This window comes from Argopecten irradians, chromosome 13 (assembly GCF_041381155.1).
Source record: "Argopecten irradians isolate NY chromosome 13, Ai_NY, whole genome shotgun sequence".
Classification (NCBI taxonomy): domain Eukaryota; kingdom Metazoa; phylum Mollusca; class Bivalvia; order Pectinida; family Pectinidae; genus Argopecten; species Argopecten irradians.
Genome location: NC_091146.1, coordinates 5,407,378 through 5,424,701, shown reverse-complemented (window position 1 = coordinate 5,424,701; position 17,324 = coordinate 5,407,378). Strand labels below are relative to the sequence as shown.

The window sequence follows — 17,324 nt, the reverse complement described above, 5'->3', positions numbered from 1 at the left end:
TGAAATCCAAGATGGCCGCCATATGACCCCCCATGGGACATTAGTTGTCAATGGCAACAAGCATAAAATGAAACTAGACATCATACCGGTCCTAAAAAACCATGTTTCGAAAAACTGCCAGAGGGTTACATGGGAACCTATTTCTCCTCCCCCACGAAAAGATAATATTCTGGCTGATACTTTATTAAGGATTTAAACGTTACTTGATATTTCAAGAAAGTTTCCTTTTCAAGAAAAATTTCTTTTCTTTAAGAAGGGGTGTGTTATGAATGACACATGACACTAAATACATGTAGTTATTAAATAAGGGAGACAACTCCTATAGCTACATTATATATATCAATACATCCTAAGGTCATATCATTAATCTAGGTTATTGAACTCTCTAGAATATTATCATGTATAAACAAATATGTTTGTAAACATGTTGATTATAAGTAGAGATCTAGAATGATCTATTTCCAGAAAGTTCTGTGTGTTTATTTGTTTACTGTTTTTAGTTAGATATTTCTAGAAGTAGAAGGTTCTCCAATATTCTTGAATAGGGTTTAGCTATATATACTCCAGCTGTCCAAGGCTAATCAGAACTGTAATGAGACCTGTAATGAGACATATCAAGAATTGTACACTGCCATATTAGATTCTATTGGGAGAGCTATTGTGACTTTTTCTGTGGATTATTACAACGCATTGTGTGGATTTATTCATGTTGCCTGGAACTTTACAAATTATCTGTGGATATTCATTTTCCTCGTGGAGCTGTGAACATTGTTATTTAGGAACCTGGAAGGATTAAGGATTATACCAGGACCTTGTACCACCACCAATTACTTTAGATATTGTAAACCATCTCTGTATAATATTGTATATATAAATAAATTGTGCCATATAAGGATATATGATTTTTCTTAAAAAAACTACTCCACAGTAATTTGTCTTTTAGATGACAACTTTACCGGTCATTGATTTATTTTGAAATTTTGTATATAGTTTTATATTATGTGCTAAAATGTTACTAAGTATTTTTGGTGTACAAGAACTGGAAGTGGGTGTACCATTTTGGTGAAAATTTGATATTGCTAAAAATATACCTCCAAATTTGGTTATTTTTTGGTTTCAAGAACCTGTAAAATATTTCAAATTTTGAAGTTACATACGTTCAGTCAAAACTTGCGGAAATGTATACTTTTGAGAATATGATATCGGTTTTTGAAATTGAACATTAATTTGATATAGTTTTGAACCTAAAAGGGAACCTTGGTGTATACCTCGGGATGGCAACATTAAATCATCCCTAGCACAGGCCCCTGGGGCCTTTTGAATTTTTTAAAGGTATCTTACAGGTTCTCTGTCATAGTACTACAAAATGCACATGGGTTTTGTTAAATTGGTTCGTGGGCAAAATTCAATGGTTGGTGTAACAGGTCCTATGGCCAGAAATATTCTTGGGGAGAGAGGAATAGAGTTTATTTTTGGCTCTGATCCTCCGACAGCAGGAGAGGCATGGTCCAATAAGGGAAATAGAGGTAAATCCTTTAAATTGCTATTAGTCGGATAGAGTTCTACATGGTTTGTAACCAAATCAAGCCAGAAATATCTGTGGGGGAAGGGCAATAGAGTTTGTATAAATTTTGGCTATGACCCTCCGGGGGCAGGAGGGGCATTGCCCAATAGGGGAAATAGAGGTAAATCCTTTAAATCTCTACTAGTCATAGATTTTTACATTGATTGTAACCAAATTTGGCCAGAAACATCCTTGGAGGAATCGGAACAGAGTTTGTATAAAATTCGGTTCTGGCACCCCTGCGCAGGAGGGGCGTGACCCAATAGGTGAAATGGAGGTAAATCATTTAAATCGCTACTAGTTGTGGCATTCTGCATGGATTGTAAAAGAAGGGCCAAAAGGGGAAATATAGTTAATTCTTTAAAATCTTTCATAAGAGAAACAAATTTCCTGTTTTACTTGGCATTACAAACCATGCTAGCGATGTTGAAAATGCTTGATATTGCTAAACTTGAGTTATTAAAATCAAATTAATAGGTCCATTTTCTACCTTTGTGTGAACTTGATAAACATGTATCATTTTCTTACTCGCTTCTATTCCATTTATTTTCTATCAAGAAGAGGCCTACATGTATATTGAGTGACTATTAGAGGATTTCATGATATAGATTGGATGTAACTTCCTTACGTAGTTACGGTTTTTTTTGACATGTAAAATGGATTTATGTATATATAAAAATTAAATTATGCATATAAGAAAAAACTGAATGAATACAAAATTACGGAATCTCATGCAATAATGAATAAATGTCGCACTGATAGAAAAATACGATATTTTACCTCGACAGAAATGTTTTTTTCTCTATGGTTTCAACAAGTGTATATCAGAAGATTGTGCATTTCCTCTGGTTTGGATATTCACCACACAAGCCGAAACCCCTAGGTTGATAGCAATAAACGATACGATTTCAGGTTCTCAAAAGTCTGCATGGGTAACTTCGTATTTTAGTATCACAAATTATAATTAATAAGAACTAATGGTCTCTCAATTAGTTCAGTTTATCAGATGAAGACAAAAGAGTTACGCCCCCTGTCCTTTTATAGCAGTGGAACTCTCCAGTTGGGAGGTGGATAAAATCATTTTTAATCGAGTTTACGTACAGGGAAGGTGCACAATATTTGCTCCCATAGATTTGTTTGCCAAAAAAAAAAAAAAAAAAAAAGATCGCTTGTTGAAGTTTTGTGGTGCCAGCAGTAATTTAAGTTCATACGGACATTCTTTGTGTGTCTGTTATACAGAATAGTTCGTTTTGGGTTAAATCTTGCGCATGCGCATATATCATTACGGGGGACAAACGTTTATAGCAACCAAGATGGCGTCGCGTGAATTTCCAAAATTATTTTTGGACGACATTAAGCGATCATCTGCTTTACCAGCCTATGATTCTGCCCAATATATATCGATATCCAATGCAAGCGTGCCGGAACTGACTTTTCAAACAATATATGACTTCATGGTAAATAGAAAGAGGGAAGTTCGAGATGCAGGCGACGGATGCGATCAGCTGACTTCTGTCAAATCCTACAGATCAATGGACAGAGCAGTCTCGCATTAACAGGCAGGCAGGAGATGTTCAACAGATGAAATTTGTGGAGGTATGAACAAAATAATATAAAACTAGGACAATGATCTCAAGCTCCTATCGTTTATGTTAAATCGTCATTTACCTATGAAAAAAATACACTGTACTGTAGCTATCCGATAATAATTAGCTTCCGTCACACGATACAGTGACCTAATCTTCGGAGATCTGATTGTCTAATGAGGGCAATCCACATTGAAAGTATAATTTTAGGAATTTGCATGCTTTTAAAATCAAGCATAAATAAATATAAAGGTACATGCGCAAAAAAAAAATAAAAAAAATAACCGAGTTTACCTTACTTGCGATGAAGTCAGTATTTAAGAAGATCTTTCTTCCTTCAGGATTTGCACTGACATTATCATGAATATAATGAAATATGAAAACTTCACTGTTAAATTGAGAAATAAATTATCATTATACCATAGTTGTTATCGATTTTTACATTTACATAGGTTGATACTGATCTGATTTATGGGAGAGCAATGGTCTTGGCATCAATGAAGAAAACCAGATACCAAGTCAACATGGCTTTCCAAAATGACAAACCTGTACATGCATATTGTCAGTGTCCTATTGGGTAAGACCACAATTTATGATACAATGTGTAAAAAATGACATTCATGTTTGATCACATTGATAACAAGATTTGGATGGAAAGATATAGTTTGTGTATTTTTGAAAGGATGTACTATATACATTATTCATTCAGTAATCTTCTTTTTTTCTTTCTTTTTTTAAAATCTTATTTGTTAATTCATTTGTTTATTTACATATTTTACAGTCTTGCCCAATGTTGCAGTCATGTAGGGAATGTTCCCAGAAAAATGTTTATGGACCCACAACCAGGCAGGGAGATGAAGTTTGGGAAAGGAGCAGACATCAACAAACAAAGTGTTTTGGACTTCGATCCAAGACATTCTCTCCATAAAATAAATGATGCAGACCACTACAATAACATGATGATGGAATTACAGGCAGTGTTTCCAAAAACAGGTTTGTGAATTACTAGGTTTACATTATTTTAATGTATATTGTATATATGCAGCTATTTTAACTTTCAGGGGCCAGTTGTTCAAAGGCTGATTAGCTTTATCACAGTTTACAAAAATTTTGAAATTTTGATAAAATCAATTCTGGAAAAGCTAACCTTACCAAATTATATAAAACTATAGCACCTGTCAGTCAGTTTATATCTGTGAATTTTAAGGAATATATGCAAACAGGTTTTGATATAAAGGAGAAAATAAATTTTCACTAATCAAGTGATTAAACTAATCACGTTTTGAACAACTGGACCAAGATATATTATACATGTAATTACCACAATGAATAAAAAATATAATCATAATTTTCTATTTTTCTATCATTTTCCCTCCAAAACAGAACCATTGTATTACCAGCATGTGGTAAGGGAAAGCGACCCTCGAGGCTCTCTACCAGCCCCTATGTAAGGAACAAGAATGGTTCCAGGTCGTTGAGTGCAGCAGCCAGTCGGAGTGAGAATGGTCTTAGTACTTGAGTGTTACAGCTCCAGCAGTAGCTAGTGGGGGGTAACATTGTAGATGATAAAGACAAGGCAAATCTATTAAATGAATATTTCTGTAGTAGTACTAATATTGACGATAGCAACAGTGAAGTGACTATTTTACAGTTGAAAACTAATAGTGTTTGAAATAATCTACTTGTTACTTCTAATGAAATTTGTGATGTTTTAATTAATTTAAAGTTGGAAAAGCTTCAGGTGAAGATGGTATAAGTCACCATATGCTTAAATACATGGCTGATACAGTTTGTAAACCTCTTAAGGTTAATTCTTTTCAATTTTTCTCTACCTGTATATTTCCAAATGTATGGAAAATGGCTAAAGTTATGCCTCTCTTTAAAAAAGAGATAGACATTCTATGCCAAAAACCCACCCTTCCCACCCATTTTTCTATTGCTAGTGTGCTGATTGATATCTTGCGTTTCTGCTGTCGGTTTTTAATTTGTATGTTTCAGCTCATCACTTCCAAGATCCTTCGTCGAGGCTTCAGCATGATTTCCCAGAGTGCAGTGAAAGTTATTCCAGGGCATCACAGATTGTTTGGGACATATTGCGGTAGCAATGATTATCTGAACTTTGTCGTGGAATTAATTGTTCCGTGTAAATTCCGTTTGGCGGTGTTTCACTTGGAGCAAAAGAAAATGCTGATATAGAATTTGTAAGTCTATTATACAACAGCTTCTATTTTGTGGAATTTCCTGTTCCCAGTTTCCATTTTAATATTAGCTGTTTTTAATTCTGATGTTGAAGCTTTGGCCAACTTCTGCCATTCATATTAGGTTAAAAATATATTCAAATATAGTTTAATATTCCCATTGAAGGCTAAGTATTATAATGTAGGTTGTTATTGATTGAATATTGATTGGATATTTTCAATTAAAATTAAGTCTTGGTAAATATCAATTTTGTGTTTGTCTTCTATTTGATAATCAAAGTTTAATTTATTTTATTGGGATTCTACAAACATGTGTTATAAAAACTCATACTAGGAATTTTTATCTGCAAGCCCAGGCTTTTACACTGGGATCCTAATATTTTGCCTGATTGATACTGTAATTTAGCGTGTCGCCTCTCTTGGGACTACCCGTCAATTCCCAAATCGACGGTCAGCAGACGAATCCCGAGAGTAGAGACATGCACACACGCTGAACTGCACCACACATTATATATGACATAGTTACATGAATGTAATATTCGAATAGCGTATTGAACTTTTGATTCTTAGGCGTGGCAACATTATAAGATCATTTTTTAATATCTTCATATATATATATATATAGATCTGCTACCTTGTTGAGATCAGCTGCTTGATTTTTACACTTTGAAGCACCCTATCCTAAACAAATATAACGGTCGTTCGGACTAACGGACGTTCAGACTAACGGGCATTCGGACTATTAGGCCTTAGGGACAAGGTGGTCACCCAGGTAACATATCGACATCACTTTTATTTGTCGTCTATCACCATTAAGCATAACAATTCAATCATTTTCACAACTGGTCCGAATTCAAAGAAACATGTTAGTGAATATATGGTGCTCCGTTAGTGCCAACTTTCAATTATCGCTCCTTCGCTCCTTCGACCTATATGCGAAGGAGCGATAATTGAAATTTGGCCCTAACAGACCACCATAGTTGTAAACTTGCTAAGATATGTGTACATGTAGCGTAGTGCAATCAACCGTGGATCACCGACAAAAAACGAAATGTCACAAATTTTTAAAAATTGTGAAAAAGAACATAATCATGCAATACATGTACGTAAACGTATCCGATATTAGAGAATGTGAATGTAAACTGCAATCCTTTTTATCATTTTCCCAGAAATGACCATTACGCGAACCATTTTCATCATTAAAAAAGGGGAGAATAACAAGTAAAAGAAAGAAGAAGGAAACAAAATTAAGACGTGAAATACATATTTCTATGTACATTGTAGTGACGTTTACACGTACATGTATACAGGCTATTAGAATTGATGATACATATCATCCATTCATGCAGCAATGGTATCCCTAATGCAATCAAACATAAGGTTTACATTAGGACATCTTAGATGCATATGTTTGAAATATAGTTCATATAATGTATATTTATGAGACATCTTATAAAATGAAAGATATTTTCTTTCTTTTTATGATTTCTTTTTTTTATAATTTTGGTCTTATCATGCAATGCTCATTAAAGAAATGACAACTTACAGTCCATAGAAGTTTACAGTTAAATAACTTTAAAATATTGCCGAAAAATGTATTTATCACATTTTATCTAACACGTATCAAAATATCAAATTTACATGAAGTAAAACAACTATAAAAATGATTTTTTTTCTAATTTTTGGATTAACGGACCTTCGAACTATAAGGCCTTAGCGAGATCATGATCAATTGACCTTAAATTAACAGATGAAGGTTTCTTCGTACTAATCAGACGCACGACCAGTCCAGTATTACACGATTAACATACATGTAATAAACAAATTATTGAAATAATTCAGGGAACAACATATTTTACAGCTCACGGTAAAGAAATTGTTATCAAACATCTACATCAAATTACACATCCTTGTACAAAAGTATTTCCATTAGCAATCCAAGATGGCGAGTGCTATCCATTGTTTGCGGATGTGTAACAGGAAGGCAACAAGTCGACAACTCGACAACACGACAAGTCGACATTTTACCGCGACAACACGAGATTCTGTAGGCGCTAATAATAATAATAATTAGCGTGTTTGAAATGTAGACTTGTCGTGTTGTCGACTTGTCGCGGTTCGAAAACGCGACAAGTCGACATTTTAACTGTTAAATCTCGGGTTGTCGCTGTTTGAGACCGCGACAACACAACAACACGAGATGGCCGTAATCAGCCACCATGCATTATGCATACAGAAGATGGTATTCAAAACGAAAGCAAATTGCTTGTTCTTTACACGATTTCGCTCAAAGCGAAACGTTTCATTGATGATCAAGAAAAAATGCATTCACTAAACCGAATGAGTGTGTTATCCATTTTACTACCGTGGGAAATATGTCGTTCCGGTGATTGTGATGTCACTGTTTGGCGGGACTGACTGACGTTTCATTCACTCCTAGATGTACTAAAAGCGACGTCACTGGAATGTTCGGGATCAAATCATCAAATTTAGAAATTGAATCAATAGATTTCAAATCTAAAGGTATTTTATTGTAGGGAATCAACATATCTAACTTTATTCCGTTATATGTAAATACAAAATATGTCTCGTTTAAAAGCTCGCTAGAGGTCAACGTTTACCAAATGTTAGTATTTTTAAATATTTTTTTCATTTTTCAATTTTCCTCAAATTTTTAGCATTACATCGATGCAGTATGCCATTCTGGAGATTTTGATGTCTTCAAAATTAAAATTGGTCCACTAATGAAATTTTTATGACGTAATTAATATTTAACAAAGATTTTTTTTGGAAATTTCGACAATTACATTTGAAACATCTCCTCTGACTCCACCGGTCCGATCAAGCCCAAACTCACACAAGATCTTCAACTTATTACCGTGACCAATTCTTGTTAAAATGGTGTTGATTCAAATTCAAATATGGCCGCAATGACGTCACTTCCGGTTTAATCTAGACAAACACAAATCGTTAAATTCTCTAATTCATGTTATATTGTGAAGAATAGCATATTGAGAAATTTTGTAATTGTACCTTTTTCTCTAAAAATGTCAACTTCCGGTTGACATTGACTCATAATGCAAATTCGCCGCTTTCAATGAAAATCACTAATACATCTTCTTGTCAAGTTCTACATGGCATAGAGACGTGATATTGTGCATGAAGTATGCTTTGGTAGTTGACTATCAGGTTTAAAAAAATAAGCGACCTTGACCTTCGTCCAAGGTCACAGAGTGCACTTTTGGTTGTAAATAAGGTTCAAAGTTCAGAAGTGGAATTTTTTGACAAAATCATTAATAAATCTTCTTCTCAAATTCTAAGAGGCCGACAGACCTAATATTTAGCATGTAGTATGCTGATCTAAATGCCTACCAATTTTGTTAATATGGTTGACCTTCATCGATATTCACAGGGGCCAAAAAACATAAAATCTTCAAATAACGTCTGCTGTTCTGCAAGGCCTGGACACCTCATATAGACATGCATAATACTGAAATAGATGGCTACCAAGTTTGTAAATATGAAATACCTTGACCTTCATTCAAGGTCACTGTGGCTAACAATCTTAAAATCTTCCATTTACTTCTTGGGAAGTTCTGAAATGGCAAAGACCTGGAATTGCACGTGTAGGACGTCGACACAAAGCGCTCCCAAGATTGTTAATATGGGTAACCTTGACCAGAATTCCTTTTAGGTGAAAAGCCCGTCAAATTGTCCCGGTGACAATTTCTAGTTCTTATTATTCTTCGTCCTGTTTTTGTGAACGCTCTATCGGACAAACAGTAAGACATGAGATAAAAATTATTTCAGTATGCTTAAGCTTTGTAACAAAATTAAGTAGGTCAAAAATTCAATATGTCCGCCATGACGTAAAACCTAAAAACACAAAAACTGCTATAACTCAAAAAGTCTGAAAGCTGTTTCAAATCGAAAGGTATTTTATTGTAGGGAATGAACATATCTATCTTTTATCTATACATGTTTCCACAAAAAATGTCTCGCTAGAGATCGAAGTTTGCCAAAAATGACTATTTTAAAAAAATAATCATTTTTTCCCAACTTTTTGCATTACATCGATGCAGTATGTCATTTGGAAGATATTGATGTTTTCAAATTTAAAATTGGTCTACTAATCAATTTTTTATGACGTAATCAATATTTAACAAAGATTTTTTTGCAAATTTTGACAATTATATTTGAAACATCTCCTGACTCCGCCAGAACAATCTAGCCCAAATTCACACAAGATATTCCACTTATCAGCGTGAACAATTCTTGTTTATATGGTGTCGATTCAAATTCAAATATGGCCGCAATGACGTCACTTCCGGTTTAACCTAGACAACCAAAACTCATTAACCACGGACCCAATTTCTTTCATTTTGGTATATGTCATGTTATGTAGAATAACATATGAAGAAATTTGTAATTGTACATTTTTCTCTAAAATGTCAACTTCCGGTTGATCATTCACTCAAAATGCAAATTCGCCGTTTTCGGTGAAAATCACAAATACATCTTCTTGTCAAGTTCTACATGGTATAGAGGCTTGATATTATGCATGAAGTATGCTTTGGTAATTGACTATCAGGTTTGATAAAATTAATGACCTTGACATTTATCCAAGGTCACAGAGTGCTTGTGATTTTAGAGCTATGAAAATGTTCAAGTGAAAATACAGCTCATTGAGGCAGCTGTAGCTCGTTAGATATGTTATATAGAAACGAACGTGAAATAATTAACTTTGCTACCACATTTCTGTAAAACGTGAACTTTCGGTTGCAAATAAGGGTCAAAGTTCAAAAGTGGAGTTTTTTCACAAAATCATTAATAAATCTTCTCAATTTCAGGAAGACCTAGAGACCTAATATTAGGATGAAACATGCTGACATAAATGCCTACCAAGTTTGTTAATGCATTTGACCTTGACCTATATCCAAGGGCACTGGGGCTCACAATCCTAAAATCTGTCAAACGTGAACTTTCGGTTGCAAATAAGGGTCAAAGTTCAAAAGTGGAGTTTTTTCACAAAATCATTAATAAATCTTCTCAATTTCAGGAAGACCTAGAGACCTAATATTAGGATGAAACATGCTGACATAAATGCCTACCAAGTTTGTTAATGCGATTGACCTTGACCTATATCCAAGGGCACTGGGGCTCACAATCCTAAAATCTTCAAATGACTTATGGTAAAGTTCTGAAATGGCAAAGACCTGAAATTAGACTAGTGGCACGTTGAAACAAAGCGCGACCAAGCTTGTTAATGTGAATGACCTTGACCAGAATACCTTGCTTTTAGGTGAAAAGCCCGTCAAATTATCCTGGTGACAATATCTAGTTTTTATTGTTTTCGTGTTAAATGTCATTCTCTATGTAATCTTCAATTTTGGAGGAAAGAAAGATAATAAGAATCAAATAACAAGTGGGGCGTCAATCCGTAATGTTTGGTTTGGTTTTTAACTTATTTTCGATCTATTAACAGCCAGGATTATGTAAGGACGTGTCAACATTGATGTTTGAGGAAAACCCGAGAACCCGGGGGAAAACCACCGACCAGAGGTCAATATACATAGCAACTGACCCACATGGGATTCGAACTCGCGACCCAGAGGTGGATGGATTGTGTTGTGGTAATATGTGAGGACATCTTAATCACTAGGACATCACAGCCTCCATTCGTAATGGGAATCCCTGATAAAAACTTATTGTCGATATCCATCCAATACGGAAGGAAAGAAAGACAATACACTAGGCTCTTGCCGTCCTTCATATATAAGAAGAACGGCAAGAACCGCGAAAGCGCTAGGGCGATACAAAAATTGTTTTATTGTATTTTTTATATTTGGAAACCATATCACATGGACATTTTACTTTTTTTACGTATATATATACCTTTATTAGCGTTCTCTTATTCGTCGGAAGAACACAGACATGTGATCTAGTATATGTATCGCATGGGTAGCCATGTGAATCAATCTCATACGGCATGAATGTATTGCCTTGGATAAACAAGTACTTCACCTGTAGACATAAGATGAAATATCGATAGGACATATGTGCAGAAAATGTAAAATATTTTTCTAAGATTTTAATTATTTGTTTATGTACAAATTAAATAAAACTCCTCCGAGCCATCACGGGTATGTTACTGCGACCACGTGACATTATAGATGATATATGTAAGTGCTGCATTAATAAAACAGGTAGGTTCTGGACTAGATATATCAGTGATGAATACCAAAACACGTTACCTTTTCGGAGTGATTCTATGCATGTTTGGAATAGGATTTCTGTGTATCCGACATGCTAAATATCAATTTAATGTTCACGATATTGAATTTAAAATCACGTATAATCGGAAAAATCCAGAGTTGTTACCAAAGGAACTGGAGTCCTGTCCATTGCGGAATGTATCTATCATGAAAAAGAAAGAAAAATTCATACATGTAGGACTTCTAAGCTACCCTGGATCGGGAAATACCTGGACACGCCATATGATACAACAACTGACAGGTACGAAACATCTTTTAGAAACGAATTTAATGTTTTTAAAGTATAGAGCACCATTCGAAGAATCTGTGTATTTAATATTTTATTTTACGACGCGGTCACGTATTTGCCTGTCATTGGGCGTTGTCATTGGCTGGTGAACGAAATAACATCTTTTAATATGAATAGAATATGAAAAGAATTTAACGAAACATGCACTTTATAGCCGTTCAAATCTTGTAAAATTTTTCCGCTTCCATCTTATTCGAAGGGGGTGTACATTTAATTCTTTTTAATCGTTGAAAGCGTCATTCACGAGATAGAGAAAACCATGTTTTACTTTTTTATATTCATGACGATGACGGACTTGATTTGATTGATATTAACGACTCGGGGTTTATCAGGTAAAATGAATAAATTTTCCCTGACTTATGACTCTATAGAATAGATATGAATAAGGATAGCCGATGTGACCAGATTGTTGTTATAAATTCACAGACTTACAATGTGTTCTAGATTACAAACTTAATTTATTATTTTTTTTCAGGCTATTGTACTGGGACTGTTTATTGTGATAGGTTTTTAGCCAAAAAAGGATTCCCCGGAGAATGTGTCTTTCCTAGTACAAAAGCAAAAGGCTGTATAATATATAAAAGTCACTATAACGTGAAGGATAAGCTCAGAGGATTCCAAAAGGCCATAATACTGATACGAAATCCATTCGATGCTCTTAAAGCTTTTTTTAACTGGCATACTGGAAAACAGTCTCAATATTCAGTGAATGCAGCAGTCCTTCAAAAAAATAATAAGACAAGAATTATTAAAGATCGATTCCATGCCTTAGTGGACCCATCGAAATTCAACTCAACTGGTAAGATACGTTTAATATAATTAAAAATGTTTGGAATGATGACTTTACTTGTTCATTTAGTTTCATTGATAGCTACATATGTACTCTTTGTTTGAGATAATTCGACATTTTATTTTAGCGTGTTTGTTGTCTGAACATGTAAACAATCCTCAACGTATCGCAATAAAACAACATCTGATCTAAAGAAAGGGCAGATATTAAAAGTGTTCAAAGAAAACCTTGGAAGGACTGTAGCTGTTAGTACGCAAACTGTAACGACGTGGATACAAAATCAGTAAAACACGATTATAAAGAATATATTTACCTACGAAATCACTTCGTTATAAGCAACGTTCACTTACATTAGATATTTTTTAATCCACGAAAATTACTACGATATAACCATGAATTAGTTGTAAATATTTTCGTTATAAACGTGTAAATATGTTCGTTATAAACGTGTGTCAAGCAACTTCATTGACAAATGTTAAAGGGGTCTGACATCAGGTAATATTTATATAAGTCTCCTACATAGATCGCTTGCGATGTTATTTAAACAAAAAAGGATTGTTTTTCTGAAACCAAGGCACAACAATGACATTGTCATATGGACGTTATACTACACAAGTGGAAAGACCGACAACGCTGACTGTTGTATTGTATTACCGTTCAAGGATGATACCTTTAGAATTTATGTACTTCATATCATATTTTTTTATGAAAGCCAGATAACTAAAACACAATATGGTATCATTCGAAATATATTGATTTATATGTCTAAATACAAAATTAAAAGTAGACTTTGTCTTAATATACAAAAGAGAGGAAACGTATTACAAACAATATACATGGTAATGTCAAATAAATCTTCAAATCCGTGTCATATCGAATTTCAAATTGTAAATATTGAAATAAATTTAATAATCATTTGACTGTAATTTATATTTAGTTTCCATTTTGTTTATGATCGAGACATCTTTACTTTTCTATTAAAACCTTGATAACATGGAGAATTTACATATGAGTAACAAGGGCGTAGCCATTCGTGCCCTTTGGTGCGAAGCACTTCTAAGGTAACACACACTTTAGAATGTAAGATAACCCAACCTTCATCATTTTGACCTACATACAGAAAACATCAGTTTTTGACGATCATTTTGCGATTCATGTTAAAAAATAACTATGAATATGATTCTGTGAAGTAAGCTCAATCTATTACCAAGCAGTTTAAACGCACTTGTATTTTTTTTCGGCAGAAGTTCTTTGTTATAGCTATAATTTGCAAACGTTCGAGTGATTAGTACCAGCTCCAAGCGTAATAAGCTGACCAAAAACGGAATAACTGTTACAAAATTCTTTCTGCTCATATTTTATAATTTGTGTTTCCTTTTTTAGAATAGTTAATGACAAATAAAACATCTGGCTGGCCCTTTAAGGCGTTGCCCTCATTATATTACTTCAGTCAATATATATATGCATAAATAACGAAATGGATCTCATCAATACTTTCTGTCTATCGGTCATGTTACACGCTCTGGTACACACTGTGATTTTTCAATAAATACAGAGTAGTCGTGATCAATGCTATGGTATGGAAATAATCAAATATCGTTAAACTAAGTGGATAGGGATAACTAATGCAAAATTAATAGGCAAATTTATAAAGATTTCGAAATGGTTTTTAAGAAAACTCTTAGGAACCTTCATTGAGGAATGAATTTTAAGGTTTTAAAAATTGGTTTTCCTGACCCAATAACAAACCACTAGTTTGTTGATTGCAAAGGTATCATTGTAACAAAGATGTATTTGTTGGCTTGAGGGCGTGTGTTAAGTACTGTTACCAGTAAATGTTTTGTCGTAATATTTTCACCCTATTTCCATTAAGAATTGTGATCATTATCCACGAAATGTATCCCATTGTTATATCTGAAGAAATAAAAAATATTTGAAGAACTCAAACAGAACTCGTGTGTAACACTGTAGAGCTTACTAAACCAGCTGAGCGATGAGGTCTATAGCACTAAACACGTGAGAACTACGAATACGTGTCTTATACTGTTCGTATACATTATGTCAAAGATCTGTTCATCTTTTGTAAATAATTTTTTCAGCCTGGTCCGCACATGTAAAACGGGAAAGTACTGTGTGGAGGGATTCCTACTTAACATGGCTGAACGTATTTCAAAACCGTTCCTTGGTGGTACGTTATAAGGATCTTAGAGAAAACCTCATCCCAACACTGAGGAAGATCAGCAAATTCCTTAATGTCCAGTCGACAGAAATGGATTATATCTGTACAGATGTCAACAAAGAGGGACAACATCACCGGAAACAAACCTATTCACTAGAGACGGCGGACATATTTACAGATCAACAAATTGATATGGTGAACAGTGCCATCATGACTGTCATGAACGCAACGAAGAACCGGTATAGTTTAAAGGATTTTATTTTTGTTAATCCATAAACTGAATATTCCAAAATCAATTGTTGTTTTACCCAATCAATTGGAATGTTAATGACTGCAAGTTATTGATTAAGTTCTCTTGAGGAATTACCAACTTTATCACATTCCCAAATTTTCATTTTGAGTTGCTTGTGGATGAGAGAGGCACGTATTTCGTTCCTTTGGTGTTCATCAACGTTAAAAGTCATAACCCATATTCTTTATAATATTATGCACTCTTCAACTATCTCAGTCAAATTTTAAAATTCAGAAAGTATATTTGGTAAACATATAGTTTAGTAAAATAGCCAGGCTCATTTAAGGATTGCCTTACATGTATGCATTATGGTAAGATGAGTATGATTTAGGGGTACAGAGAGGCGTTTGTAGAGAAATGTTGTGGTGTTTGTTATTTATGTATTACTGCTCTTATCATACTATGAAACGTCAAAAAATAGATCTAGTATCATATCTATTCTGGAAATTCAGAAAACCAATCAATGAATAATAATATTATGAATATGAACAATACACCTTTTTAAAACCATTCATTACAAACATCTGGTTTGTTATTAAGGGCCCACCGAAAAAAGCCTTTACAATGTAAGTGTAACACGAAACTGATGATTTGTTAGAGTCGCAAACGTTATCAGCGTACCGTTGATACCAGATTTATCCCCACCTTCTGAACTATTCAATTGAAATAACTGTTTCCTGCCGTCGTCCTAATTACCGCTCCGCTTTACTTTCCTCTCTCTGCGGTTGATGGTAAAACAACGAAATTAGTCGTCACGTTTAACATTACGCAGGAAACAATGCATTCGTTTGGTATTGTAACCTTATCTTAGGCCATCGGTATATATATTTTTGAAGTTATTTTTTATTTTAAGAGACTTTCATATTTGTTGTGGAAAGACATACGTTTTTGATATGTTGATTATACCAAAATGGATTGTTGCATAGGAGTATCTTGGATGAATCTAATGTGTGCCTCCATGTTTCATCTTTCTAAAATAAATTGAAACATTCATTTATCTATTTTTTTTTACATTTTCCACAATTAGAGTATGATAACCTTTCAGTATATTTGTTTAAATTGTACATTCAACTTGCCTCTGAATATTCCTCTAACCCTTAAAGCTGTTACATTATATTTATTATTTTCAAATCACCTTCATTGCATCTTGTGACACCTGAAAGTCTGGCATAAAATCTTATTTACTTTACTTATTTGAAAAAAAATATTGACGTAGGCTGATAGCCTCTATGTCCATACCATAAGATATTACAAATATTATATAATGTAAAATGTACAGTATAATTGAGATTAAAAAAGGTATCATTTATTATCATATGTGTTGTCATTTAGATGAATGTCCAGCAGGATTTCAAACTCTTAATTGTTTCTGCATTCAAGACCGAATCTTGCAAACCGCTCGAGATATTAATTACACTAAAATGAACAAGTTTTTCCTAAGTTCTGGCAAGCTGTTTGTACAACTTGAAATCATGTGCCTATGTTCTTGCATTGGTATCGTAGACAGATAAGTTGAAGGTGACATTTTCATCAAACTTTAATTAAATCCTCCTAGTGCGACTGTGTTCAATTGTTGGTAACTTTATTTTGTTAGACGTTCTTCTCATGAGAGATATTTGAATCCGTTTAGTTGCGTAGTAGCTCTTCGCTATAATTCTCTAATAACTGAATATCCTTAAGTTTGTATGGATTCAAAGCACTGACTGCATATTCGAAATGCTTAAAGGTCCTTTAAGATCAGTTGCTGTAAAGTAGAGGTTAAAACCTTTCTGGACCATCAATAATCGCAGATGCATCGACTACCAACTGAGAAAGAAGAACTTCTTTGTTGTTAATAATATCCCTAACTTCTGAATTATTTCTTAATATGATACGTAACAGGTTAGCACACAGAATCCATGAAAAAAGTTCAGGAATATTCATCAAATGACTCTAATAATCTCATTATGAAGGTTTATGAATCCATGAAACATTCATGATTTGTCATGATCAATGTGTTAAGAATTATCCATGAAGTTTTATACGTGACTGATATTCTGAATGTTTCATTCATTTTTAGGAATTTTAATGAATATTAATTATGCATAAAACTTGGTGACTGGTTCTGGACAAACTACTTCATTTACTCATTTTGATGAATCTTAATGAATA

At 33.9% G+C, this 17,324-nt stretch overlaps 2 protein-coding genes across 2 annotated transcripts; both read left to right on the top strand.

The window, feature by feature from the left end:
* The first annotated feature begins 588 nt into the window (after nt 1–588).
* On the top strand, nt 589–5,592 carry LOC138306479 (uncharacterized). Its single transcript, XM_069246945.1, has 4 exons — nt 589–3,160; nt 3,603–3,727; nt 3,932–4,143; nt 4,534–5,592. Exons 1-4 carry the CDS (start codon nt 3,146–3,148, stop codon nt 4,599–4,601), a joined length of 420 nt encoding a protein of 139 aa, XP_069103046.1. The 5' UTR covers nt 589–3,145; the 3' UTR covers nt 4,602–5,592.
* A 5,875-nt stretch (nt 5,593–11,467) lies between these two features.
* Nucleotides 11,468–15,157, top strand: LOC138306621 (sialate:O-sulfotransferase 1-like). Its single transcript, XM_069247060.1, has 3 exons — nt 11,468–11,864; nt 12,388–12,711; nt 14,802–15,157. Exons 1-3 carry the CDS (start codon nt 11,522–11,524, stop codon nt 15,155–15,157), a joined length of 1,023 nt encoding a protein of 340 aa, XP_069103161.1. The 5' UTR covers nt 11,468–11,521.
* Nucleotides 15,158–17,324: the final 2,167 nt, after the last annotated feature.